At 37.7% G+C, this 25831-nt stretch overlaps 2 protein-coding genes across 2 annotated transcripts in view; one reads left to right on the forward strand and one right to left on the reverse strand.

Moving 5' to 3' along the window:
• The window catches only part of RASGRP1 (RAS guanyl releasing protein 1), a 34974-nt gene extending 14594 nt beyond the window's left edge, over positions 1-20380 (forward strand). Inside the window, exons 2-16 of the mRNA XM_026051829.1 lie at positions 754-859; positions 3052-3114; positions 4490-4621; positions 5707-5860; positions 10078-10251; positions 10885-11001; positions 12211-12486; positions 13757-13837; positions 14865-14969; positions 15906-16015; positions 16757-16901; positions 17537-17573; positions 17874-18026; positions 18308-18639; positions 19190-20380. Coding sequence (XP_025907614.1) covers positions 754-859; positions 3052-3114; positions 4490-4621; positions 5707-5860; positions 10078-10251; positions 10885-11001; positions 12211-12486; positions 13757-13837; positions 14865-14969; positions 15906-16015; positions 16757-16901; positions 17537-17573; positions 17874-18026; positions 18308-18639; positions 19190-19324 — 2120 coding nt within the window. The 3' untranslated portion in view covers positions 19325-20380. The remainder of the gene's footprint in view (positions 1-753; positions 860-3051; positions 3115-4489; positions 4622-5706; positions 5861-10077; positions 10252-10884; positions 11002-12210; positions 12487-13756; positions 13838-14864; positions 14970-15905; positions 16016-16756; positions 16902-17536; positions 17574-17873; positions 18027-18307; positions 18640-19189) is intronic.
• A 5107-nt stretch (positions 20381-25487) lies between these two features.
• FAM98B (family with sequence similarity 98 member B) overlaps positions 25488-25831 on the reverse strand; it is a 10814-nt gene continuing 10470 nt past the window's right edge. Inside the window, exon 9 of the mRNA XM_026051845.1 lies at positions 25488-25800. Within this exon, the coding sequence (XP_025907630.1) occupies positions 25731-25800 (70 nt within the window). The 3' untranslated portion in view covers positions 25488-25730. The remainder of the gene's footprint in view (positions 25801-25831) is intronic.

A 25831-nucleotide genomic window follows, 5' to 3' on the forward strand; every position in this document is an offset into this window, starting at 1 on the left:
CAGAAACTTACACATAGTGTTTGTTACACAAATCCAAACTTGTAAACATTGCGACATGTTTTGATGCCCTTGGTCTTCTCCGAAATAGAAGGAAAAGCAGTTTAAAAGCCTGTTTGCTGTAAGGAACAATTTAAGAAAATGTATTTTAGGACTTTTGGGTCTACCTTGAGAGTATGCATAGGGTAGCATCTGAGGACTTCCACCTAGGAGATAATTGAGTTACAGTCATAGCTATGTATAGAACCCAACCCATGTGTATTTTCTTTGGCAAAATGTATATCAACTGAGCAAAAAGTTCACATGCATTCAAAAATATCTCCGTTCTGTTTAAGTTCAGGCATATCACTGATTGACTGATCTGAGTCAATATCATAATTCTTTTGTGCTTTCATTTATTACTTTACTTTAAAGGTTATCTTGATTTTCCTAAAGATAGGAAGTGCTTTGCTAGGCTGAAATTGGTATGCATATTTATTTCCAAGTACTTTCAGTGATTTTAGTTTTTTTGTTTGGTTGGGGTTTTTTTTGTTTGGTTTTTTTTTTTTTTTTTTTTGGTAAGGGTCTTCTCGATCCTTTTAATGGAACGCAATGTTAAAAAACAAATCAGTATTCAGAAAATGTGGTACTCCCTACTTTCTTAAAGACAGGTGAACAGACTTGTTTGAAATTAGGATGCTGAAAAGCTCTCTTGCATGCTGTTTACCAGGTTTTGTTAAGATGCTGATAAGAATACTCTGCTGCCTTATTTTTCAGATTTAGAAGGAAATGCCCATCAGAATAACCAGCTGCTAAAGATAATTCTGACCATGCATCAATTTATCATCTCCTCTGCGGACATGCTCCAGAAGCTCATTGATCTATATCCTTTTTAACATTCATCTGCTGTTGACGTGAAAGTAGATACACTTGACAATGTTGATGTTTATAAATAAGGAATAGTAAATGGATGGGTACACTACTGTGCTATCAATAAAATAAAATACTGATTTTTAACTTTTTTTCTTCTAATCTCCAGAGACAAAGTGCAACTCCCAATCGGATTTTAGGTAGCATAATTCAACCTTCCTTGGCTATTTACTATAAAATAAACATCTTCTTAAGAGCTGTTAGATTAACTTAGGCACCCCAGTTAATTACGGTGAGCATAGGTCTAAATTTCAGATCTCTCTCTCTCTCTCTCTCTCTCTCTCTCTCTCTCTCTCTCTCTCCCCCCCCCCCCCCCAACCCCCCCATGCAAATAGAAGAGCAAGTAATTTTTGAAAACATCCTAAGTCTTATTGTATCACTTGGATGCATTACATTTTCACAAATACTCTTTCTCAGACAATTCAAAATTACAATTTGCACTGAGGAAAATTAATATATCTCCTAGTTATAAAATATATCTTATTGATTTATTACTATTTTTTAATATTGTTCCTATTGTTGCTATTTTGAAGTCACTACCTAGATTCATATATGTTTGCTGCTAATGAGATTTTCACAGCAGCGATTAAGATCATATTGGCAGTACCAGTCTGTCTCATTTAGAAGTTTTTAGGCGTGGAATTTCCTGACTCATTAGCTTTACAGAATGTTACTGCTAAATAGGTGTGCACAATGCACTTAGGAAGCAGGCCTAATATTCTAAGAATCTCTAATCAGTTCTGGTATGATTTATTTTAGGTAATTCTTCTTCTGGGCTCCGTATCTCACTGGGTTAAAGGCATCATCTTTTACGGCAGAGATTTGTTGTAACGTTAGATTCTTACCATCCTGATGCTTCACTAACCACAATGTGGAGTAAACTACCAGTGTGGTATCTTGTCGTGTTAAATTTAGGCTCGTGTTATTTTGAAAATGGAAGAAAGTAATTGCTAATTGCCTGTCTATTTCTGGGAAGTAACACTTTCTACAATCAGAGAAGGAATTCAAACTTTTACCAAATCAGATTTGCATATTTTGCATGTTTGGATTTTGACTTTGCATATATCTCCCTGCAAAACCAGCAAAAAGTAATGACAGATTTGTATTCATTAAGTACTCTGGGCTCTTGTACTTTAAAACAAAACAAACAAAATATTTGTATATCCTGGTTTCATTATTTTCCATCCCGAAATTACTTCGGTGTAGTTAGATAGTTTTTGATGATTTCAACACCATCTAACCTTAGATCTTAATCTCGGAGCCATTCAAAATACTTGAATACATTCAGAATACCTATTCAAATCTCCTTAGCTTCACAGGCAGCGTACTTTAAGCACCTAATCCTGGCATTAAAATCTTGGATGGGGTGTATCCCATAAATTGAAGTAGATTGAGGTTGCAGTCAAAATCAGTTGGATCAAGAGAGAGTCTGTAAGATATTTGCAAGAATAATTTTGTGTGATACTGCAAATACACGTGCAATTGCCAGCACAATCAAAATATGCATAACTTTTTTTAAGTGGATTTTTACAAAAACATGTTATTTTGCTTCAAAAACCTGATAGATTAAGAAGGTTTATTTGCTCTTTTTGTTTGATTGTTTTTATTTTTTCCTCTTCATAACTATGTCAGTATGTCAAATGGAAACTATTGAGCAGTTAGAGAGGTGAGCTGAGTGAAGAAAAGATATTTCAGATTTTTTTACACTTATATTTAAATGAAAACGGCATCCATTTTAGAAGTAGTTTGAGTGAATCATAATTAAGTAAAGGATTATCTTTATTATTAAATTATTATTAATTGAAAATTATTTTTTTCAATGAACTTAATATTCCTTCATGTGAAGGGGTTTTATAGTAAACTGTGAAGCAGGTTTCAAAGGAGCATATGTAGAAAGCAGGCTCACTTCATTGCGCTAAATATATTACGCTCACTGCTTGGCGCTCAAGTGGCTATGTCAGCACAAAGTATTACAGCTTTCCTGTTCACAACACATTTCTTGGTGTGCACATTGTCTGTGTTTTGTATAAAACCTTAATCTGATATAAAATAACATCACTGGTATGATTCCTATTGATTATATAAAGCATGTTATGTTTCTTGTCATATACAAATGGCTGTGGTTTTCCTTAACATTTCTTCTACCTATTTTAATGCTTTAGAAAAGAAATCTTCAATGGTATGTGTAAAGATATGTTATTTTGTGAGGTAAGAATATATTTTACTTGCTTATTATTAGGTTGTGGCTGCTCATGTGCCGTAAGAATGCTTTTGCTCATCTTAAGCTCGCACTGAACAGAGAAACAGCTGTTCTCCTACAGATTTTCAAGATTTGCTTAAGCAGCTTCAGACAAAAATGCTTGTGTGGCCTCTGTAGAACCATGGAAGTGAGTGCAAAAATTAATTGGGTCATAATTTTGAACTGTTTCTCTATGAATCTGTGTCCTAAACATCCGCGAAAACTTAAGAGTGCTCAGGAATGGGTAGCACGGTGTCTAATGTTTGTGTCTACTGTAGACCTATTTTTAAAAACAAGTAGACAGGAATATTGCAGCTATTTTTATATTAGGCAAAACTTTTGTATTCAATAGGTGATTCTCCTTAGTCTTAGATCTCTTGCAGTGTTTGTGGGTCATAATTTTCTTTGAATTATTTGTAATGCAAAATTCAATGTCCTGATTTAGAAGAAATGAGGGTTGATTTGACTGTGCTATCAGATTAGCATATAATATATCTCCTTTACATAAAGTGGGGAGTAAATAGTAACAGTTAGCAAGAATCAGGTCTTGCTTTTGCCCCCCTTCCCCGCCTCTAGTTTTTCCCCTTAAATGAGATAATTATTCTTTTTTCTTAGGGTCACTGGCTAGGCCAGAATGCTTTGGTGTTGTGTGTGATCTGAGAACATTTTTGCTTGCAAGCAGCATTCATAAATACTTAGGAATGTGCATTTTCATATCTGCAACAAGCACAGATTTTCACATTAGTTGGTCACAAGTCACACAGAGGAATTGGATTTTTTTTTATAACTGAAACAATTAAAATGCCTAGGGTACAAAAATGTAGTCTGAGAATGTTGTCTTTTCACCTATTTATGTAGGTGAAAAAAATCACCTGTAAATTATCAAATATATTTTATATATTTAATATTTAACCTTTTATCCAGTTAATTGAATTCTTATTGTTATAGTGTACTTCCCTAATATTAGCCAAATAATTTCAAGCTTTACATATTTATGTAAAGTGATTATAGAATTTGATCAAATTCTACAAGCTCATAAGAAATATATATATCTATATATGATGTAAAACTGAATATACTGACATTAAAGTTGTTGCAAACATACATGGTCAATAATTTTACACAGCATTAAACCAAATTATTTCTCATTAGTTTTTCAATTTTTAATTTTTAATTTTAGATTTCTGATAAAAGCAAGTAGAGAAAACTTTTAATAGCAAGATTTATTCCATAAAGTTTATCAAGAAGAAAAAGAAACTATCAACAGGAAAAACCATCTACATCTCAGTCTTACTGATACACAATATATTTTTTTTCCCCCCCTGTATTTTCAATTTACAATAGATATTGGATTACAGAGTTCTGGGTCATGTTCAAAATGGACTCCAAATTAAACAAAACTATGGAGAAATTTCAAGAACTGGTAAAAGCTAATGGTGAGGAGTCACATTGTCATCTAATTGACACAACTCAAATGTGAGTGTTGAAGTTCTGGTATACTTGTAAAACAAACTTTTGCTATCAGTTTTCCTGTAATAAAATATTATGTTTCTCTAGCATGGCAGGATAATGGTCCTGTAGCAAGATAGTTTCAGTCAATTACAAGATAACAGTCCTGCTTTAACCTGTTTTTCCAAGAGTTTGGAACTATGTAGTATGGAAAGAAGTAGAATGACTTCTAAGAATGGCTGGGATTGAATTTTAACTGTCCTGTAGACCTTGTAGTGATTCACTGTGCTGGATAAATTTTACTTTATTCAGGGAATTCAGAAAATTTATAAAGAATGAAAGATATTGAGAGACTACCTCAAGTCAATGAGGGAGGAAAATGCATTTTAATCAGGTAAAACATAAGGTTAAAAAAAAAAAATTGCCTTTTTAAAGCCCCAGGTCAGAGAGTAGGTAGAGTTTATTTCACTATCAAACTCTTGATTTTATTATATTTGATTTTAGTTGTGAAATGACATGTCCTGTACAAATAAATCCCACAGCTATACTTCACATAATTTTCCTTTGGGAAGTGAGCCATCCTTTTAAAATAAGAGCAAGATAGCACTGTGGAACTGTCCAATGGTGGAAATTCATGTCTTGATTGGAAATGCATGAGCAAAGCAGAATGGAATTTGACATACGCTCTATATCTGACTATGAAAAGAGGATATTTAGATTTTGAAATCCAATTCACTCTCATTACTCCATAGACAAATAGCATAGGGGAACATCTTGTATTCAGAGGCAGGTCAGTGAAATATGTTGAGAACTGAGAAAAAGAGCACTGGGATATATTCAATGGAGACAGAGAATCAGGGATAGCAATTCTGAGAAAGCCATTTTGTGTTAATAATATAGTTGTACTGAAATTTCATGTTACATTAAGACAAACAATATTTTTTGTCATATAATCCTTAATGAGTGAAAAGAACTTGCTCTTTAGAAATTCGAATAATTCCATTTTCATTGCCAGAGTGTGAAAAGAGTGTAACTGTGTTTTCTGTTATGAGGAGAAGAAAAGTTTGCTCTTCAGAAGATAACTCAGTTTTGTTTTAAAACTTGTCTAAAAGAAATTCCAGGGATTGGTCTAGAAAGCTAACACAGCGTGTGAAGGCCAACACCAGTAAGAAAAGGAAAGTCTCCCTTCTTTTTGATCACCTTGAGCCAGAGGAGCTCTCAGACCATCTTACCTATCTTGAATTCAAGTCTTTCAGAAGAATATCGGTAAGCAAATCATTTTTTTTTTTTATAACAAAGGTGCAAAGCTGGTAGCAAAGGTGGAAGAGAGCTGGTGTTACCAATGTATTAGTGTTACCAGTGCCCAAGTGACTGGACACTGCCAAAGTGGCCGTGTTGCTAGAAACTTGGAAAGAGTAAGGCCGGTTACAACATCCATGGAGAAGCTGCTGCCAGTGTACCGGCCCTGCGGGTGGATGAGGTGTGCGGAGGCCTGGCCCGGGCCGCAGGCAGAACCGTCTCTCGCGGGCGCCGTGCGAGCGGCGGAGCTGTCGCGGCTCCCGCCTCGGCTGCGCCCTGACAGCATGGGCGGCCTGTGCGGTGCCCCCATGCAGTAACCAGCCGCTGCGTTGGCAGGAGCTGAAGTGTTACTGGGGAGCAGGCTAACCTCCAAATGTATGGACAGATGCACACTGCTCTACCATTCTATATCCAGCCTTTTCTGCTTTGCTAGTGTTGAAATTGCCAATGATACTTATTCTTGACACATACCTTCTGGCTTCAGGCATCTCTGCCAAGGCAATGACCATTTTAAGTGATTATTGAAGAGAGTTGGAGCAGAGTCGGTTGCAAAGACGAGCCAAAAATTTGATCCTCTTCCAAATAATCTGTTTTTATTTGAACAAATAGTGTAATTATGTGGGGTAATAAAAAGTCCCCTTTGACTCAGATCAGTAATCAGGGGGAAATGGGATGAAGGGAATTTGGGATAGCTCCTATAATACTAATTTCCTATGGCAGAAGAGAACAGTATGCATTCCTTTGAAGTGCCTAAGGGACGCTATATATTTAAAAGATCCATTGGAATCTGCTTGCCATTTTTTCGTGTGTTTAACAACAACAAAACTTTAGGGATAGAAAAACACTTTGGAAATGCCATTAAGCTTTTACTGATAATGACAGGTGAAGTGTTTTGTTAGCAGACCTTTCAAGCACATGAACTGTTCTCCTGGGGGTGTCTCTTTTTTTGTTTTGTTTCATTTGTTTTGGTTTTGCAGCTTCATTGGTTATCTGATAAAACACTAACTTCCTTATGCACCTTGGTCTCCTCTACATCCGTCTGTGCTACAACATTACTGCTATTATTCAAGCTTGGTACAGCTCACATGTGAAACAAAAGAGGGAACTCAAGAGACTAAAATCTAAGCCAGTGGCCAAGTCAGTGCCATTATAAGAGTGAGAGCAAGTAAAAGATAAAAATCTAGAATAGAAAGATGAAATCTTGTAGGAAGGAGTCTCCCAGATTGCAGAAGATCTCAAGAGTTGTGTGTGGTTGTACAGCTGCACTTCATGCTGAGCTGAAGGTACATGACTCTTCATGCATTGTGTAAAATTCCAAGAGCTGTACAACCACACACCAAAGTCGAGCAAAGGCAGCTACCCGTAGGCAGTAATGGTCCTTAAAGCTTATATAACTGAACACTCCCAAAGATCTCTGTAGGCATGGAGTCATTAGTGACTAATGAGCCTAGCAAGTATGAGGCACAGTCACAGGCTGTTTTGTCAGAGCTCTGCGGCTCTGGAACGTGGTCCCCGCATACATTTTGCTTATAAATTGAAATTAAAATGCTAGTTTACTGAAAGGTGGAATTGCAGAATGTTTTATTCCCAAATAGCTTTATTCATTGAATATTTGTGGACTGTGTTTGTGAAATGATAAGCTACAGGATCCTACTATTATTAGGCAGCATATACTGGGAAGAGGGGATGTAAATGAGAGACTACTGCCAGCAACTGGGATAACTACTCATGAGGTCAGGTATATTTAATACCCTACCTCTATACAGCGCATAGCAAAATCTTCCACAAGACACCATGTGTCTGGCAGCAGAGTGATTCTTCAAATATCTGTTTTTCTTTACTGTATCTGCTGCTAGCAGTCATGTTACAGCTAATCTTGTTAATAAATTCTTGCACTAAAATTACTTTGAAACTTTGAGCAGTATGTTAGAAGTAATTTTGTTCCTCCTTTAGAAAAAGGAGGATCCTTTCTCACGGAGAGAGCTGCTGGGAACAAAATACAGGCTAATCACTGATTCATAGTTGTACTGAAGCTGCTATGAAGACAATAATTATATAGTTAGATACTAAAAAAATTATCTATCTGTAAAGAGTAGCTTGTTAAATTTCAACATCTGGACAAATCTGGCATTGGTTCAAAATTCAAACAATAGTTGTAAGTAGCATGTAACTCGAATGACAGCACTACTTATTACTGTTAATATTTCTTCCATTTTAACGTAATAAGAGACGTCTGCTGTCATCTTGATTTTTAAAGTAATAATATTCTTACTAAACAGATGGGAAAGAAAGTTAAAAACAAAATAGAGCGAGCATGAAACAAACAACAGCTTTACAACTTCCAACCTTTCCTTAAGGATCCATGTAATCCAGCCTATTTCTGTGACCTGAAGAAAGGAATATAGCTGTGGCTATGAATATTTTTGGTATGATGCTATTAGTGGTCACAATAAAGAATGTGCAGCCCACGTCATACGTTTTTCAAGAATGATTCAAATTCTTGTGTATTCTTGTTAATAGAGAACAGATAAACATTTTATCAACAGAAATGTTTCTCTTGATCTTAATGGGAGAATGGCTTCAAAAGGAAAGATAACTATTCTTCACTGACGGCTGTAAATACAGGTGTCCAATTAACAATTTTAGATCACTGGTTAAATAAGTATAGCTCACAAACTATGCTAAAAAATATTAAAAGGTTCTGTAAACCTCATTCTTAATGGGCTTATACTGATTTTAGATATATCTAATTGGACCATTTCTTTCTCTTTTTCTGTGTATTTGTTTAAGTCAGTGTGCCCTAGATACATAGACTACAGATTTAGCTTTCTTAAGTTATTACTAGTTATTAAATCATGCTGCAAATTGTTTTAGCTTTACCTGTAGAAGCCTAGATTTAACGAATGGCCCTGTGCAGCCATTGTGGCTAGGGGGACAGACCCAAAAGACCCAAATCTACTCATTCTGTGGTTTATAGGAGCCCCTGGGATATAAGACCCAAAGTTTCACCGACTCTTCTAGATTACTCTTTGTTGTATCCCTCTCCTTGTTTCCTTACTGTGTGCCACAAAGGCCTGAGGTGACTCCTCATACACTCTTTCCTTCCATCTTCCGGTTGCTCCGTATAGAGTAGGTGCAGCATTGGTCATCTTCTCCGACACAGATGAAGCTTCTGAAGCCAGAACTTCTTGTGAAGGGTTGACATGAACCCCTTTCTGGCTTTCTCTTCTGTAGCATGAATAAATTGACTGTTCTTTTGGGCATTTGAATCAAAGAGCTTACCTTTAGCAACTGTGACAGTTTTTGTATATTATCATTACATGTGTGGGGTTTTGTTTGTTTGCTTGTTTTTGTTTTTGCTTGGGAGAATTCTTTCCCATTCTGTAATCCTTTAAACACTGAACCTTTGCTGATTAGTTGTCTGATCTGACTTTATATTCGATGAAGAGGTTGAGTGTCTCTAGAATGCAATTGCTGCTGTTAATTTTAGCTTGCATTAATTGTTTGCTAGGTGGCAATTGCAATCCTGTGACTGTAGGCAGAGTCAAGGTGACCGGGACAGTCTACAGCCTGGGAAGCCGGAGCGGGTCCTTCCTAAGCAAGCTGGGTTTTGTCTTTGCTTTTTATGGACAGATTTGATTCTGGAATTTTGCCCTGTGAGTGCACAGGGCATGCCCACATTTCTAAAGAATTCAGTTAAGTCACTTCTGAAAGTCTTTGGCTGTCGAAGGTGTCTTTAAAAGTAATTTATCCTTTATGAAGTTAGAACTCTTTTAATCAAACAAAGCAAACACAGTATTCCTGTAAGTTTTACTGCCTTCAAAGAATAGCTAAAGAAATTGGGGACAATGTAAGCAGAGAAAAGCCAAATATTTGAGAGAAAAGCCAAATATTTGTTTGTAACTGTAATGTACTTAATGCAAATACAAATATTTGTTTGTAACTGTAATGTACTTGATGCAAATACAATGCACATACAGAGAAAAAAGGGTTTTCAGCTAATTTCATTAGTGCTGCTCTGAGCTGAGGAAAGCTTTGATAAAGGAGAGAGATTTCAGTCTGATATTTAAGGTACATAATATATCTATTGCACAGTATTGCCTTTGAAAAGCAGACTATATCTGCATGTGTATCATGAGGTGTATAAAACTGAAGATAAATTTTCATTTGTACTTTTTAAAAAGTTCTCAGATTATCAGAACTACATTGTGAATAGCTGTGTGAAAGAGAACCCAACAATGGAGAGGTCAATTGCTCTCTGCAATAGTATCTCACAGTGGGTGCAGCTCATGGTTCTCAGCAAACCAACACCACAGCTCCGGGCCGAAGTGTTCATCAAATTCATTCACGTTGCACAGGTCAGTTCAAATTTGACATGCTCAGTCTTTATTTTTGCTCTGAAATGGCAGTTTCATTTCCTTTCCCTCAAAATTATTGTTGAGCCAGCTATGATGGAGGAGTTAGCAGCAGTCTTCTGGTTTCATACATAGAGTATGTGTATTTAAGTATGCAGCAGTTTCATACCAAGTATTCACCTATTATAGTATCCTCAGTGGCACCATCACTTTGTCATGATACCCATTAGAAAGGCCCATTTTTCCCAAATACTAGACTTGCTTTTGAATCAACTCACTAGTTTTCTCTAAAGTACAAATCTCTAACATGCATTTGGCCATAAGGGGAAGTATTTTCACCAGATACCTCTAAGTGGACAGAAACAAAATTGTATTCCTAGCACTGTTCTTTGTTCACTAACTCAGCTGCAGTAATAGTGAATAGCTGCTGTAATAGGCAGTATTAACATGTTACAGTAGACAGTGGGAAGAAGTAGGAGTACTAAGGAGCCTTTGAAGACTTGATAATTTCACTATTAAATGTAGAATAAATCTTGTAAGACTTAGATACAGAATAATAAAGAAAAAGTAGAATTTGAATATACCTATTGAATCACTTCTAAACAATAAATATTGATTGTTTGTATGTCAACACAGAAACTCCACCAGTTGCAGAATTTCAATACATTAATGGCAGTGATAGGAGGTCTCTGTCACAGTTCCATTTCCAGACTCAAGGAAACGAGCTCTTATGTTCCCCATGATGTAATTAAGGTTGGTACTGCTTTCCAAAGTTTTGCAAACTTTGTATTTTTAGCAATTAAATGGCTTTGATCACTCATTGCTGGGAGACTAATGTTTTATTAGTGAGTTTTGTGTGTGTCTAGGAAATAGTAACCTTACTAGGAGTCTGTTTCATAAAGGTGTCTGAACAACCTGTTTGGATCATAATCTATTTAAAGAGCTTTAGTGGACAGTGAGCTTTGAGTATGAACTGGAATTAGGACCTCCCTTTATTCTTCAGTTGTTTTATAACATTTAACTTGCTCCTGGCAATGATTAGGAATGTACATTTTTCTTCCAGAAAGTGTTCTCCCCAAAGTTATATTGTAATTCCCTGACTTACAGTGTTGCACTTACAGCTCTCAAGGTTTATAAAACCCTTTTAGCAAGTTTGTTTTAAAAGCAACTTAAATTTCAGATTTTATTCTTGCAAGGAGTGGACTACATATATGCCTATCATTTGAATAATGTTTTGCATCAAGAAGTTTTAAGAAATTCGCCTTTAAAAAGGCGAATGTTGGAAATTATTTACTTGATAACGTATTTTAAAATTTAACCAAAAGTATTGCTTTGTAGAGGAAGGGATTAGATAGGCATTTCTATCTGAAAACACCGGTAGACTGACTTCAACTCTGAACTGTATATTTTTTTTTAAAAAGAGGAATCAACATAGCTTGACTGAAGATTCATTTATAATTGACCTTTATAACTAATCCAGTATATTGATTCTACATCCTACATCTACATGTGCCACTATTCTGGTCATTGTCATGTACACATGGCACTCAATAAGGTTTATTTGCCAAGAGGACTTTTAGGTAGCAATTTCAGCTGATGACCAAGAAGCCAGAGGAGCACAGTCCATGTTTTTGAGTTGAAGATGAAGGTCAGGACATGGCTGATAACTTGTGAATTCTCTCTCAAACATATCAGCAAAGACATTCCCTTATTTGTGAGGATACTATTTCTTTTCTTTGACTACATAAGGAATCTAGGAAAAGAGGCATTTCAGATTTGGCACCTAAGCTAAATAGTTAAAGTAAGTGATATGAGTATCAAAATTTCACCTGAGGCCTAGCAATTTAAATGATTTTTTTTTGAGTCTTTAGGAGTTAAACCTCTTATTAATAAAATGAGAAATTCTTATACCGTAAGACCGGAAAGTGTGTGACTAATTCTGCTGCTTTGTTTTATTTTTAGGTGTTCAATGAAATGACAGAACTGCTTTCGTCTTACAGAAACTATGACAGCTATCGACGTGCCTATAATGAGTGTACTCGCTTTAAGATTCCAATCCTCGGTGTCCACCTGAAAGACCTGATATCACTTTATGAGGCCATGCCGGACTACTTAGAGGACAAAAAAGTTAACATATACAAGCTTTACTCTCTATACAACCACATAAATGAGCTAATACAGCTTCAGGAAATACCTCTTCCCCTGGAGGCTAATATGGACCTTGTTCATTTGCTTACAGTAAGTCTGTTAGAAAAAATACCCCAGTTTTTTAAATGATGTTTGTGTACCTCTGAAGTAGCTAGTGCCATTAATTCTAAATGCATAATGTCTTAATGTTTCCTTTTAGGAAAGGAAGGAAACATTTATTCTTGTTTCACTACAGTAGCACACATTCTTTCTGCATTTTCCCTAAGAAACAAATATCTACTGCTTAAGCCTAAATAGGGAGAAAGCTATAATGCTTGTGTAGATGAAGTACGCATTGAGGAGAGGAGGCTGCATACAAAGCTCTCCCATGTTGAACATAAAAATCCTTGCAGAAGAGTTTACTCTCCTAGGATGTGTTAAATGTTCTCCATTTCTAGCTATCTGATGCAATACAACAAATAAACGGTATTTAACTAATTTTTATGTTTCCAGTAATAGGTGCCTAGTGCTAGCATAAAGTTAATACTCCCAAGCATGCAAATCTCAACAATTGTGTTAGCTACCCCTAGCAAGGTAAAATACTACTGTGTTTCAATCTTGTTTTTCACTGTTTTGTGTGGTCTTATAAGTACCTCAGACTAGAAAAGACAGATAGGGCAGTTTCACTTTCTGATTACAGCCTTTGTTGAGACAAAGAACTAGTAAGTAACATGAATCACATGAGTATTTTTTTGTTTCCAAGAGCACTATACTAATTGCAAAGACGCATGCATAAGCAAAGACGTAATGAGCAAATTTTCTTTTTTTTTTTTCCCAAATTCCATTATTTATCCGGGTGAAATGACTCTCTCTTAATATAACTGGTTTTGGCTGCTTAAGGTTTTCAGTACAGATAAGACCACCTCTTATTTTTATCAAATGTTGCTTATGGCCACAGCTGGATTGGATAAATCTGAGAAGGTTACAACGAGGCTTTCTGAGTTAGACTTGCTGGACATATTTGTTAGAACTGTGGTTCTGAGCGTAGATGCACAATGGAGCACTTCAATATCATGGGAACAGCATTTGTCCCTGGCTGCTTATTAACAGACTGCTAGTTAAATGCCTGCAGTTACTTGCTCTGTTAATGATTGTAGCTGTGTAATGTTACAGGTTTCCAGATAAAGGCCACTAGAGACTAGAATTTTGAAGTACACCCATTTCAAGTCACGATCAATACCTGGGTAGCTCAAGTGCCTTTTTTTCTGTGTTATAGGCTAAATTAATAATTAATCCACAAAAAAAAAAATTATTCCAGGAACAAATAAGTCAAGTATCAGTGACTGTCTTGGGATTAAGCTAATGTTGTGTTTGTTTTCAGTTGTCCCTTGATCTTTATTATACAGAAGATGAAATCTATGAGCTCTCCTATGCGCGGGAACCAAGAAGTCACCGAGCTGCGGTAACGGCCTTTCCAGATTCTTGACAGAAAGACTTTTTTAAATGAGTATCTTAAAATGAATGTGAAGGATTCTATTTAATATATACCAAACTCAAAGCATTTAACAGACTGAGCAAAATCTATCAAAGTGTACAGTGACTGATGATGAAGCCTAAGCTAAAGTACATGTGAGATTAGAGATGATGTCAGCTTTTATAATAGAAACATAAATCCATTTTTAGCTAAACTGGGCATCAAGCTCATTCTTCATAATCAATATTGATTCTTTTAAATTAAGAATTCCTACATGATTCAAATATTCAAACCCATGAGTGCTACACAGCTTCCCTCCCGTTTTAATAAATATTGAAAAGACAGTGGCTTATTTTGCAGAGAAATTACAGTTAATCAAAAATATGGAATGAAGCACAATGACAGTGGAAAAGTAATTATGTTGTTCTTTGTATAGTGACTGAAATGAAATTAGAAACCAATGAAATTATCATGATTTATGGTCAGTTATTTCTTAGAGTGAAATATTTCACTGATCAATGGCAATTGAAAAAGTCTAGGAAAAGAGACTAAGTAGATTGAATAGTGGCATTCTAAGATATATCTGGGAAGATAAAATTGTATATCATTAGATAATTATTAGAAAATTGGATAGAAAAGGTGTGGAGATTATCTAGTTGCTTGTGGAGATTGTCAGGGTGCCAGACGCAATCCAAGATGAACACATGATGATGGAGGAGACTTATTTTTTTAAAAAAGGAAGGAGGAGAAAAACAATGACATAGGAAAAAAAAAAAAGGAGTTTACAGGGTTGTCTGTGAACAATAGTGATTTAAAAAAAAATCTCTCTTCTGGGCACTTCAAGGAAGAGCTTCCTCTGAAGTACCAATATAGCAATTCCCAAAGGTATGATGTGGGACGAGGGAGGCAGTTTCTGTGACCGTGTGTCCAAGTGTCTAGTGTAGCAAATGAAAGAAGCACAACACTGAAATTACCTATGTGTGGTACTAATGAAGCTCCATATTATTTATTTTAGCCTTTGACGCCTTCCAAGCCACCAGTAGTTGCAGATTGGGCCTCAGGGGTTTCCCCCAAACCAGATCCAAAAACCATCAGCAAGCATGTTCAGAGAATGGTGGATGTAAGTATGGCAGCTGGAGCCTGGGCCTCTAGGTACGGAGCACAGGGAGCAGGGAAGGAGGAGGAGGACGCACGTTCAGAGTTGTGCTGAGCTCTGTCCTCACGCGTGCCTAGCTTCAAATGGCACTGGGAGCTGATGGTAACGCTGGTTTGTGTGTGTGCAGAGGCATCCTTCTGAGGATCCTTCCTTCCAAGGGCACCCAGAGCATGGTGTTTGGGGCAGTGCTTGGAAGCAGGCCTCTCTCCGGATTTCTCACGGGCTGCCATGGTTTTTTCTGGCCCCGTGGGGTTGTTGGATTTGCTGGGAACTGTTAGGTAAATCCAGGGGATTTGATGTTAAAACAGAAAGAAGAAAGAGGAGGTAGAGACTTTGTCTTTACATCCCTGCTTACATCTGTTTCTCTTCTAAGAACTAACATTGCTTGATATCCTTTGATGGTGTTCTAGAGTGCATTTCTAAAGGAGGCCTGTACATGTCCCTTGCCTTGGGACTATGACAATCAGTAATGTCACTCCACGGGCAGAAGTGTCAGCAAACCACTTCCTCATTTAACTATTTCTAATGTAACACTCCCCTGATGAATTCAGCTACTGCTAAGCTGCACTGATTGGGTAGAGAGATCATCAGTGAAAGCATTGAGAGTATTAATTATGTAATTAATTGTGTCTATGAGGCTGGCCATTATGATCTGGGAGAGGATCTAAGTAAGAGCAGCCACTGTGCAGTGAAGCACTTTGGCTGATGTGGCCTCCTCACCTGCATTTCGCTACAAATCAAGAGATTGTAGACTGCTTTAGACTCAAAGAAAGCGGTGAGAAGGATGGCTGCATTGCTAAATAAATACTCTGGGGAAGTGGGAGAGGAAACCTCAGCATAGTATGGAGAACTAAAATTACTCAGTATGAAGTCATTGTAAACTAGTTTATTTTATCTTAGTCTGTCTTCAAAAACTATGACCATGATCAGGATGGATACATTTCTCAGGAAGAATTTGAGAAGATTGCAGCCAGCTTTCCATTCTCATTTTGTGTAATGGCTAAGGACTGGTGAGTGTGTTAAAACCTTTTTAACCCTATTCTGCACATGAACTTTGTAGCATCTGTATTTGGTAGTGTGGGCTTTTCATTATTTATTTCTATAATTAGTATGGTAAAATCCTCCTCTGTTCTCCCAGGAATAGGAGCATTCACAACCTGCTTTTACTGCTAAGCATGTTGTGAATGACATCTTCATGGGCTTGCAGCACTGTTTATTGACTGGATGTATGAGGAAAAACAGAGTTACTAGATAAAGAAATATTTTTGAACAATATTCTGTATGTATTTAGTATATACAAGATTCAGTATATACAGTAGTATAGACAGTTCATAAGATGAACCCATTTCCCTGTGTATACAGGGAATTGTCAAATGTATGTTTTGACCAGATGAAGAACATTTTTATTAACATGTTTAGTACTATGGAAAAATACAACAGTGATTAGAGCTTTCCTTGTCTTCAGAAGGTTAAGTATCCAAATTCAGGAAAAACTACATTTTAACTCAGCACTAGAAAATAGTCTGAGGTTGCATCTCATATACAGATATTTTATATATTCTTCCAGGATGCATTTTAATGTGTAGGTAAACTTCTCAAGGCTGTGGGAGCAGTTGACAAGATTACTACCGTTGTTGTACTTTTTGGCCAAAGTATGTTCATTATAAATTGTGAAAGAAAGGTATGTTTAATTCTCCTTACATTTTAAAGAATGAAAGAAGGAATAAACATTTTTTCTTGTTTCTTTGCAGGGAAGGTCTCATTAGCAGGGATGAAATAACAGCATACTTCATGAGGGCCAGCTCCATCTACTCCAAATTAGGACTCGGCTTTGCTCACAACTTCCAAGAGACCACTTACCTGCGGCCTACTTTCTGCGACAACTGTGCTGGATTTGTAAGCTCACTTCTTAGTAAATTGTGTCAACATCTTTTACCATAATGCCTCTTTCTCCTGCCTAAATAATCACTGTTTAACATACAGAAATGAACTTTGAAGACTGGTGAAACTATGGATTGTCAGATTGTTGCTTACTTCATGACCCCTTTACACTCTTTGTACTTTTATCTGTTTTAACAGGACTCCTACTCCCATCTGTTTTTTGGCAGTGTTGATTCTTTGGCAAGGTTTCCCAGGGGTCTGTCAGAATGCTTGCCCTGGGACAGATGGGACAGGTCTCCTGCCTAGTGCAGATCTAGTAAAAATTACTGCCCTACCACTCCCCAGTTGAACTAGAACCAAATGCGAGTGCTGCTTTGGGATTTGCAATTCACCAGACGTTCTAGCACAACAACAACTTTGGGAGCTGTCACGTATTAGAGACTACATCAAGCTCTTTGTCCTAAAAAATGCACTTATATGTATCTGATCCTAAAGAGGGAAGTATTTCATAGTCTTTAACCTATGCATTGGAAAGAGAGGTTCTCTGCAGGTTGTAATATCACAGAAGTGGATGGAGCTTTGAAATTTTTTTTTTTTGATCTGGAGGTACATAATACTATCTTAATCCATGTTCTTTGTTTGCATTTCAGCTGTGGGGAGTCATTAAACAAGGATATAGGTGCAAAGGTAAAATAATTTATCCTTTGTTAATTTTAATCTATAATTGATAATGAATGGCAAAAAAAAAAAAAAAAAAAATCAATCCCTAAGATGCATTGCTTTATCTATGTGCCCGTTTAATCAGACCTCTCTGGGAGTAGAAAGCTTTGGTGATAAGTGTAAGGTGACCCACCAGGCTCAAAGACTAATGCAAAGGCAAAGGAACTCAGAACTGACAGCTGCAACTTTCTGCAAGTCTTCACTGAATGTGAGAGCTGATCTTAGATGTTACAACATGCCACTAAACAATGGGAATTTTGTTTGCAGACTGCGGGATGAACTGTCACAAGCAATGCAAAGACCTGGTTGTCATAGAGTGCAAGAGAAGATCCAAAACTTCAGTTGTAGAGAGCAGCCCCACATCAGCTCCACATCTTACTGCAAGCCTCTGCCCAATAGGAGTCAAAGAGCAGTTCCATGGTAAGGAAAGATCACCTTGGAGAGAACAAAGCAACAGGTCTAATGTAATAGTTTTGCCTGTGCTCCATTTTGTTTTAAGGCTGAGTGAGTGGGAAAAGAGATGTTGCAGGAGACATCACACTGAAAAACCTCCTGTGAAACTAATTCTAAAATGAATGTAAAAGTCCATGCTAAATGTTGTTCTCCTTACTTTTTAAAATCACATTTAATTATTATGCTTCCTATTTTTTCTCCCTTTCTGGAATAAGATTTTGACCCCATTTGCTGCGTATGTTCTCTAGGACACGAGGAAGGACCCTTTGCGTTTCCTAATGGCGAAGCAGTGGAGCACAGCGAGGGCAGCAAGGACCGAACCATTATGCTCATGGGTTCCTCAGCTCAGAAGATCTCAGTGAGACTGAAGCCAGCTGTGGTTCATAAGGGGACTCAGACTGATCCTGGACACGCAGCCAGAATGCCAGAAAACATTTACCTCCATCCTGCTGCACAGTCTCCCTTTCTAAGCCCAGTTCTAAATCGCAGAAAGGCCTATGTTAAATGGGAAAACAAGGACTCCAGCCGGAAAATGAAGGAGCATCACAGCTGTAAACCCTCATACCAGGAACTCGAGCAGGTAGGTGGAAATGAAATAAATTCTAATCTATCCAGCAGTATTACCAAGTGGGCAAAGGAACGGGGGAAGGAAAACAAATAATGTTTTCCAGGGTAGCTGACTGCTGCAGAGAAAAGCGAGGAGAGAACTCAGTTGCTGTTGGGCGTGAGAGAACTCAGTTGCTGTTGGGCGTGTTCTCTGCCTTGAGAAGTTGTTATTTGTATGCAGTCCCTGTCCACCTACCTGTGTTTGTATTACCTGCACATCTGTAAACACACCGGAAACACAATCAATCCAAAAAAAACCCCACCCCACCTTCTGTAGAGACAAAATGGTTAATAAATTAAACTGTAAAATACATTCCTAATAGAAGGAAAAAAAATAACAAGTAGAAATGTATGCGCTTGTGTGTTTAAGGTACCCTTTATTGTTTCTGTGCTCAGGAACTGCTTAATTAAGTTTCAGATCATCTCACACACACACATAATAACATAACCTAGGCAGTCAACTGAAACAGAAGTCTTGAATCCACTTTAAAATCCACTACTGTTCACTGTTTTTTTTTCTTTAGGAAATAAGTATCCTGAAGGCTGACAATGACACTTTAAAGATCCAGCTTGAACAGGCACATAAAAAATTGGAATCTCTCTCACTTCAGAGAAGAAATCATGTTTTGGACAACATACAACACCGAGACTTCTCCTAGCAATGAAGACAGGAAGTTTCCTGTGGAAGAATGTCAGGCTAAAGGAGGGGCTGTGATCAAGCTGCTTTATCAAGTGGCCAGAAAATAGACTGAAGGTTTTTAAACCTGAAATTTTTCAGCATATTTTGCTATGAAAAATATGCTCACAAATGTATAAATACACTCATCTGACTTTTTAAGGTAACTGTATTCTGAGCAAGGAAACTAGTATCTCCTGGAATTACTCTGAAAACAGAGTGACCCTGTTTCTGAAGTCCATAATGAAGATGAGATGGAGTCCCCAGTGACTTGACTGCAAGCAGTGCATCTTACTCTGCAAGTATTCTGACAAAGCCACTGTTCTTCAAGCCTTGTTAACTCAAATTTGGCCCAATTCCAGGCTTAAGAAACAAACATTTCACAAAACTAAGCATTTAAATAAAACCCTAGAAATATTCCATTAAGAGAAACACAATTCCTTCTCCTCTTAGCTGAAACCTATGAAAATCATGAAGTGTACTATTGCCACAGTTTTACAGGGAATACTAAAATGAGCAGTTAAACTAGTAATATTTGATTTTTTTTTTTTAAGGATAAACTGACAATTTTTAAAACTTGCAGTCCTTATGAGCACTGCTGCTCGAAAGTTTGCCTTACAGCAAGTAAAATACATGAGACTAGTGCGAGTTTACACTGAACACTCCTTCCATTTTTTGTGTTTCTTGTTACACCTCAGCCCACATTACCTCTTCCTCCTGGGCTTAGGGGACTGTCTACTTTAGATGCAGAATAAGACCATTTTTTAATCTTATGTAAAAGTAACATCAGAGTTACTTACAACAACATCTGAGTAGAAGGAAGGCCCTAGTATGAAGGGAGGTGTAGAGCAATCCCCATACAGCAGTTACTGTCCCAGAGCTTCTAACTGCCTCCAATTCTGACCAGGTTCTCTCTTCTCCCTGCTCTTGCATGTACTTACGTAAAGAGTCAAGGTTAAGTGTCCTCTTCCCTGTGTGAATTCTGTACAGCAAAAGGTGCTAGTGAGGTAACTTCAGTTTCTTAAAGCTACAAAATGTACATAGTATTAAGGGAGGACACAGCCAACTTGAAAATTTCATTTGTGTTCCAAGAAAACCTTAACTTAGAGCTGTATAAAAATTAATTGCATTTATCAGAGGGATTGGTCATCAAAAATATTTAACATCAGAAACTTATGATTTTATATTTCTTAAAGTATACTTAGTGTTGTTTAAAACTCTTAACTTTAAAAGAACAAAGACTACAGTAAGCAACTTGAAAGCTGACCTGTTACAATACCATGTATACTTGGTTTAAAATGGCATAAATGTATATTCCATCCCCAATTTAGTTTAATTTCAAAATTAATTAATCATCCCCAATTTCAGTTTAATTTCAAAATTTATAAATGTTTTTGAAATGTTGCTTGAAACTACTTATCATACTTGGTGAGCTCGAGTTCTTGAACTGAACTTTGATCATGCTTGGATCTCCATGATTAAGTAAAACCAAATGGAGAGACAATGGTGGTGGTAGCTTTTCTGTTACATTCATGTAAATATGTATAGTATGTAAAGAAATGAGATGCATGTGACAGAACAACAGCTTTTGATCCTCATACACTAAACCAAATTTTTAAGTTAACATGAAATTGCACTTTGTGATCAAGGATGTAATCAAAATGGCTCTTGGATCATGTTTGCAAACTTGCTTTGCCCATACCTTGTAAGCATTTATTTTTGTTCTCTATGAGGAGAACTCTATGAAGTAGTATTTCTATTAGGTATTTAGCAGATAAAAGTTATTTTTACAACAATAAAAATCAAGAAGATACATGTAAATATATTATTTTGCAAGTATGTGAAATATACTTTCACATATATGGAACATATATCGCTCCCAAACAGCACTTGGGATTGATAAATGCTATTGCTCAATTAACTCTGCGAGCTTTGGCTATAAAGTCTGGATTCTAATAGACAAACTGTATCTGCAGGAAAGCTGTTATAGAAATCAATCATGAATAAACTTGTAACTTAAAAAGAAAATTCTCTCAGGTCAGCGGCTGGCCTACAGGCACTCGGCTAGGATCAGAAACCTAAACCACTGACAGAAGCAGGAATAAGCTTGGCCATTTTAGCTTAATACTCAAAATTAAGTTATGACTACAGCCTTGTACAGTCTGAAATGCTAAGCTCGTATTTCCCCCATGTCCTCCTGCTCGTTCAGGAAGCTGAATGATCTGAAAGGAGCAGTTTGTGGGAGCCTCTCACAGAGCAGGCCGGGGCTGCCTCCTGTGTACTGGAACCGTCCTCCTTCAACAGTCTGTACAACTGGCAAGGGATAATGTCAGTCTGCAGCCCTGGCAATGGAGAATTCCGAGCTCTCCACGCTCCTCCTTTGCCCACAGCCCCATGCTGGCCCCTTCTCCCTCCTCCTGGGACCTCCCTTCGCGCTGCGTGACGGACCCACGTTAATGGCAGGAACTGACTGCAGGCCACAGCGCCCAAACTGACCTTGCTGAAAACCGCCGAGCAGCTCTCTCATCATCCTGAATGTTTAACGCAGACAAAAAGGTAAAGGACCAAGTGCTAGGTTCAAGTCACCTTAGCACACAGGGCTGGTAATTAGCACTCTTTACAATTTACCTTGTCGTGGCTTCTGTGAAGAGAAGCGTCCACTTTTTCCCCCTCTCCAGGCTCAGCTGTACCTACAGGAAGCAAAACCCACTGTCTCCTCCTACTCATTTATTTTCTCAATTGGAATTCTGAACCTTTAGAGATAGAAGCTGTTTGAATAATATCCGAATTGACATGCCAGGCGTACTGTGGAAAAAGCAGTTAAAGTAGCTTACCTTTTTTCTTTTTTTATTTTGAATTATCAAAAAGTTGACGTTCTGAATCGTCTTTGTTGTAGTAGCACTGTTATATTGTTGTAATTGATCTGTATCAATGACAGCTTGCAGAATTTTTGTTTTAAGGCTGTTAAGATGTCTGAAAAAGTGTACAGATTGTAAAGATTTTATATATAGTGTAAGTTTTTGGTTTAATATTTATAGAAAAACATTAAAATTGCACTTCACGCCTCTGAGTTTGTATCTCAAAACAACTGAAAATAACCTGCTAATTAACATCAGAGTCTTTAGCCTCCCTTTACTTCTTACAAGCCTTAGGGAAGCCTTGGAAAGGTGCCGGACGGCAGGTTGTTCCTTCAGTATTACAGCAGTTTCAGACAGTTCAGACATTTTTACCAGGCTCTAGTCCATGTATTACAAAGCACGGTTCTTCAGGAGCCCAATTCCTCCTTTCTGTTAACCACACTAAATCTGGAAGCAGCACGATAGCTAAGAAGCACAGACAAGGCATCTCTTATAGTCTGCTATGCACAGTCTATGTATCACCCTAAAAACCAACTTACTCCCTTATTTTAAAAATTCATGGATGTTTTCATATGGAGAAAATGAGCATTCAATCATTCTACAATACTGGAGGGAAGGAGGACAGAGGGAGGGAAGGGAAGAAAAAGGGGGCCTGAGGACTCCTGAAAACACTGACTCTGTGTGTAGGGGCAGAGCTGCCCTCCAGCCTCGCACGAACACAACACGCAAGGCGCGCTTGCCATTCAGAATTACAGAATTGAGAACAGGGAAATTTAACGAGTAATACAAGAACATTTCCTTAGTTTACATAAAGACAAATAACCATATAGATGAAATAAAGTATTAGATAATTAATCAGAATTAGCTATGATTATTAGAAAGGATCCTATAGATGCCTTTTTTTTTTTTTTTTTTACTACAATAATCGAATGTTCTTCAAATAAGAGACAAGGAAGTCTTAATAAAAGACAAGTCCTCCCTGGTGCCCTTTTCCCAAGGTGTTAACTAGTGTCTTTGCCTGCTCCAGTTTAATCAGAACATACCTGTCAGCAGGTGCTTTAGCATCACACTAAGTTTCATCACTTTCCAGTGACCAGCAGGATTTCCTCCTTACAAACACAGGAGCAGTAAGAGGTAGTAGATCTGAATCACACTATACAGTGAAAATAACTTCAAGTACAGGACTTTATTCTTTCATGCCTACAGCTCAAGAGAGACAAAAGTCTCTCTTAAATCCACAGAAAGTTTTTTCAAATCTTGGTCAGACCAGTACTCAGACAGCTGTGAATAAACACTACATGTGAACAAGCACTAAAATGCTCATAGGCACGTATATAAAAAACTTAGATATTTCAAAAATATCTAAGATCTTTAAGATCAAAAAATACAAAACTTAAGAACTTATCAAAAGATGCAATAGTGCCATGAAAATAAGTTATTACCATACATTATGACAACAGAAGACTGAGGATACCTCTGAAATGTGGTCATGCTCTCTTTGCTTTTCTGATTCTGATGTTACACTTTGGAATTATTTAATAAAATCTGAAAAGATAAAGCTAAAAAAAAGAAACCTCCTAAAAATGAGAGAAAAAAAATCTTTCACCAAACTCCATCCTCTTTAAGTTTACATCTTTTACAGGATAAACAGGGCATAATTGAAATATTGGAACATTTTAAAACTAGAATATTTAAAATTAACCTGTGGGACACAGGTGCCTTCCCAGGATGACAGCAGAAGCTGACAACTGCTTAGGCCTCATGTGTGCATGTGGAAGTAAACTAGAAATAATAAAGTAGAAGCAAATCAATAAACTGTAGTGTTAGCAACGGGGTGAAATGAAGCCCACGGAAGGCTTCATTATTTTAGGAGTTATTTAAGGAGTTTGCATCCAAAGCAAGATCTTCAAGCAAGGGAAAAAACTGCCCTTTTCTGGCAGGTACCTGCTGGGATGCTAGAGGACGGGGAGGCCGCATCCTAGGCGGCGGTCTCAAGCACAGTGATCAGAGGGAAATAAGAACAGGAGAAACATCTGAATTTCACCTGGAATGAAAGTTCAAATCAAACGGTTATTACAACTAATTAATAAAATCTGCCATGGGCTTCTTAAGGAGATATCACCATTTCAACAGAGCTTCAGCTGCATGCAGGCTCACAGGCGCCTGAAGGTGAAACAAGGGCATTAGAGGCTGCTGAACACAGACCCTAATCGCAAAGCAGGGGCCGTAGCGGCCAAGGGGGCACAGAAGGGGAAGGGGCCGAGCGCGCCCGGCCGCGGCCAGCGCCCCTCACCCGGGTCCCTCCGCGCACAGCCCGGCCCCATCTCCCTGTGGGTGCAGCAGGAAGGGCTTTCCCAAGGCACAGCCCAAGCCGTGTCCGTGAACGCTGCAGCAGCAGCTCTGTAACACCCACGGTCTCACCCAGATGCTCTTCATCCACAGTGACATTGCCTATGGAAGTGCAGGCAACTATTAGGAGCTTTAGGCTATCATGGTGGCTGGCAAAATAAAAATAGAGAAGATTCTTACAGTAGCATTCACACTGTTCCTACAGAAGTCAAGGGGCAAAGGCAATAAAAGCAGCAAAGCTACTCCACCAATTCCCAAATTCAATTCCCAAATACAGAAAAAGTAAAAAAAAATCTCAGGAGCTCCATACTGGCAACTTATTATTTAACTTCTGCATCAGCCTTGACACAGAAGGAACACTTCAGTGATCCACCACCTGAATAGCTGCATAAGTTTTCTGCCCACAATGATCTAGAAATAAGAAACGCCAATAAAATAGAAAATAGGCAAAATGAAGACAAACACTATCAAAACTCACCGTTAATTTGATTTTATAGTACACACTGGGACCTTCCAATAGTCCCTCATGGATGTATGAACATATGAACTGTCGAGTGTATGAACCGAGTGTGTTACCTGTATGGAAGTTCTGGAAACATGTGAAAGCTGATCCACCTATCCGGATCAAAGCTGCAAGCATTTGCACATTCAGTATTGTAATTCTGTCACAGGTCTCACGTGGGAAAATAAATGAAGAGAAAACCCTAAAAGTAGCATTCGAGAGTCCTTTCAAAATGTTCCTACCAGGTTCTTAAGACTATTTTTTTCCCCCTGCCAGGAAGAAGAGCTTTTTGGGAAACCGGGCCAGAACGGTGCAATATGGAATAATTAGAGCAACCGGAACATTAACCAGTACTTTTTTTTCTTTCTTTTTTTTTTTTTTTTAAAAATGGTTTTATTCAGTTTTCTGATGCTTATTTTAAATAAAATGACATTTAAAAAAAAAGAAAACAACACACGAGCATTGTGAAAAACAAGGACGTCGTTCATCTTGTTTTAGTATAAAAGTTTTGTTCAGTTAACTAGAAGAATTCAGTGACACCACCAGTTGGTCTAATGCAATGATTTTTATGGTCACACTTGATTCTAACCTAAACCAAATGCAACGTTATCTAAATCCCTGACACCAGCAACCACCAGCCCCGGGTGCTGCCAGTTACTGTGTCGGTATCCGCTGGATGTTCAGTATCTTCGGTACCCTCCCCTTCCTCCATAGGGATCCCCGTAACCCCCCCTGCCGCCATAGCCCCCCCTGCCACCATAGCCCCCACCGCCGCCCCCAT

The sequence above is a fragment of the Nothoprocta perdicaria genome, unplaced genomic scaffold, assembly GCF_003342845.1.
Source record: "Nothoprocta perdicaria isolate Ctin4 unplaced genomic scaffold, notPer1 scaffold_8, whole genome shotgun sequence".
Taxonomy (NCBI): Eukaryota; Metazoa; Chordata; class Aves; order Tinamiformes; family Tinamidae; genus Nothoprocta; species Nothoprocta perdicaria.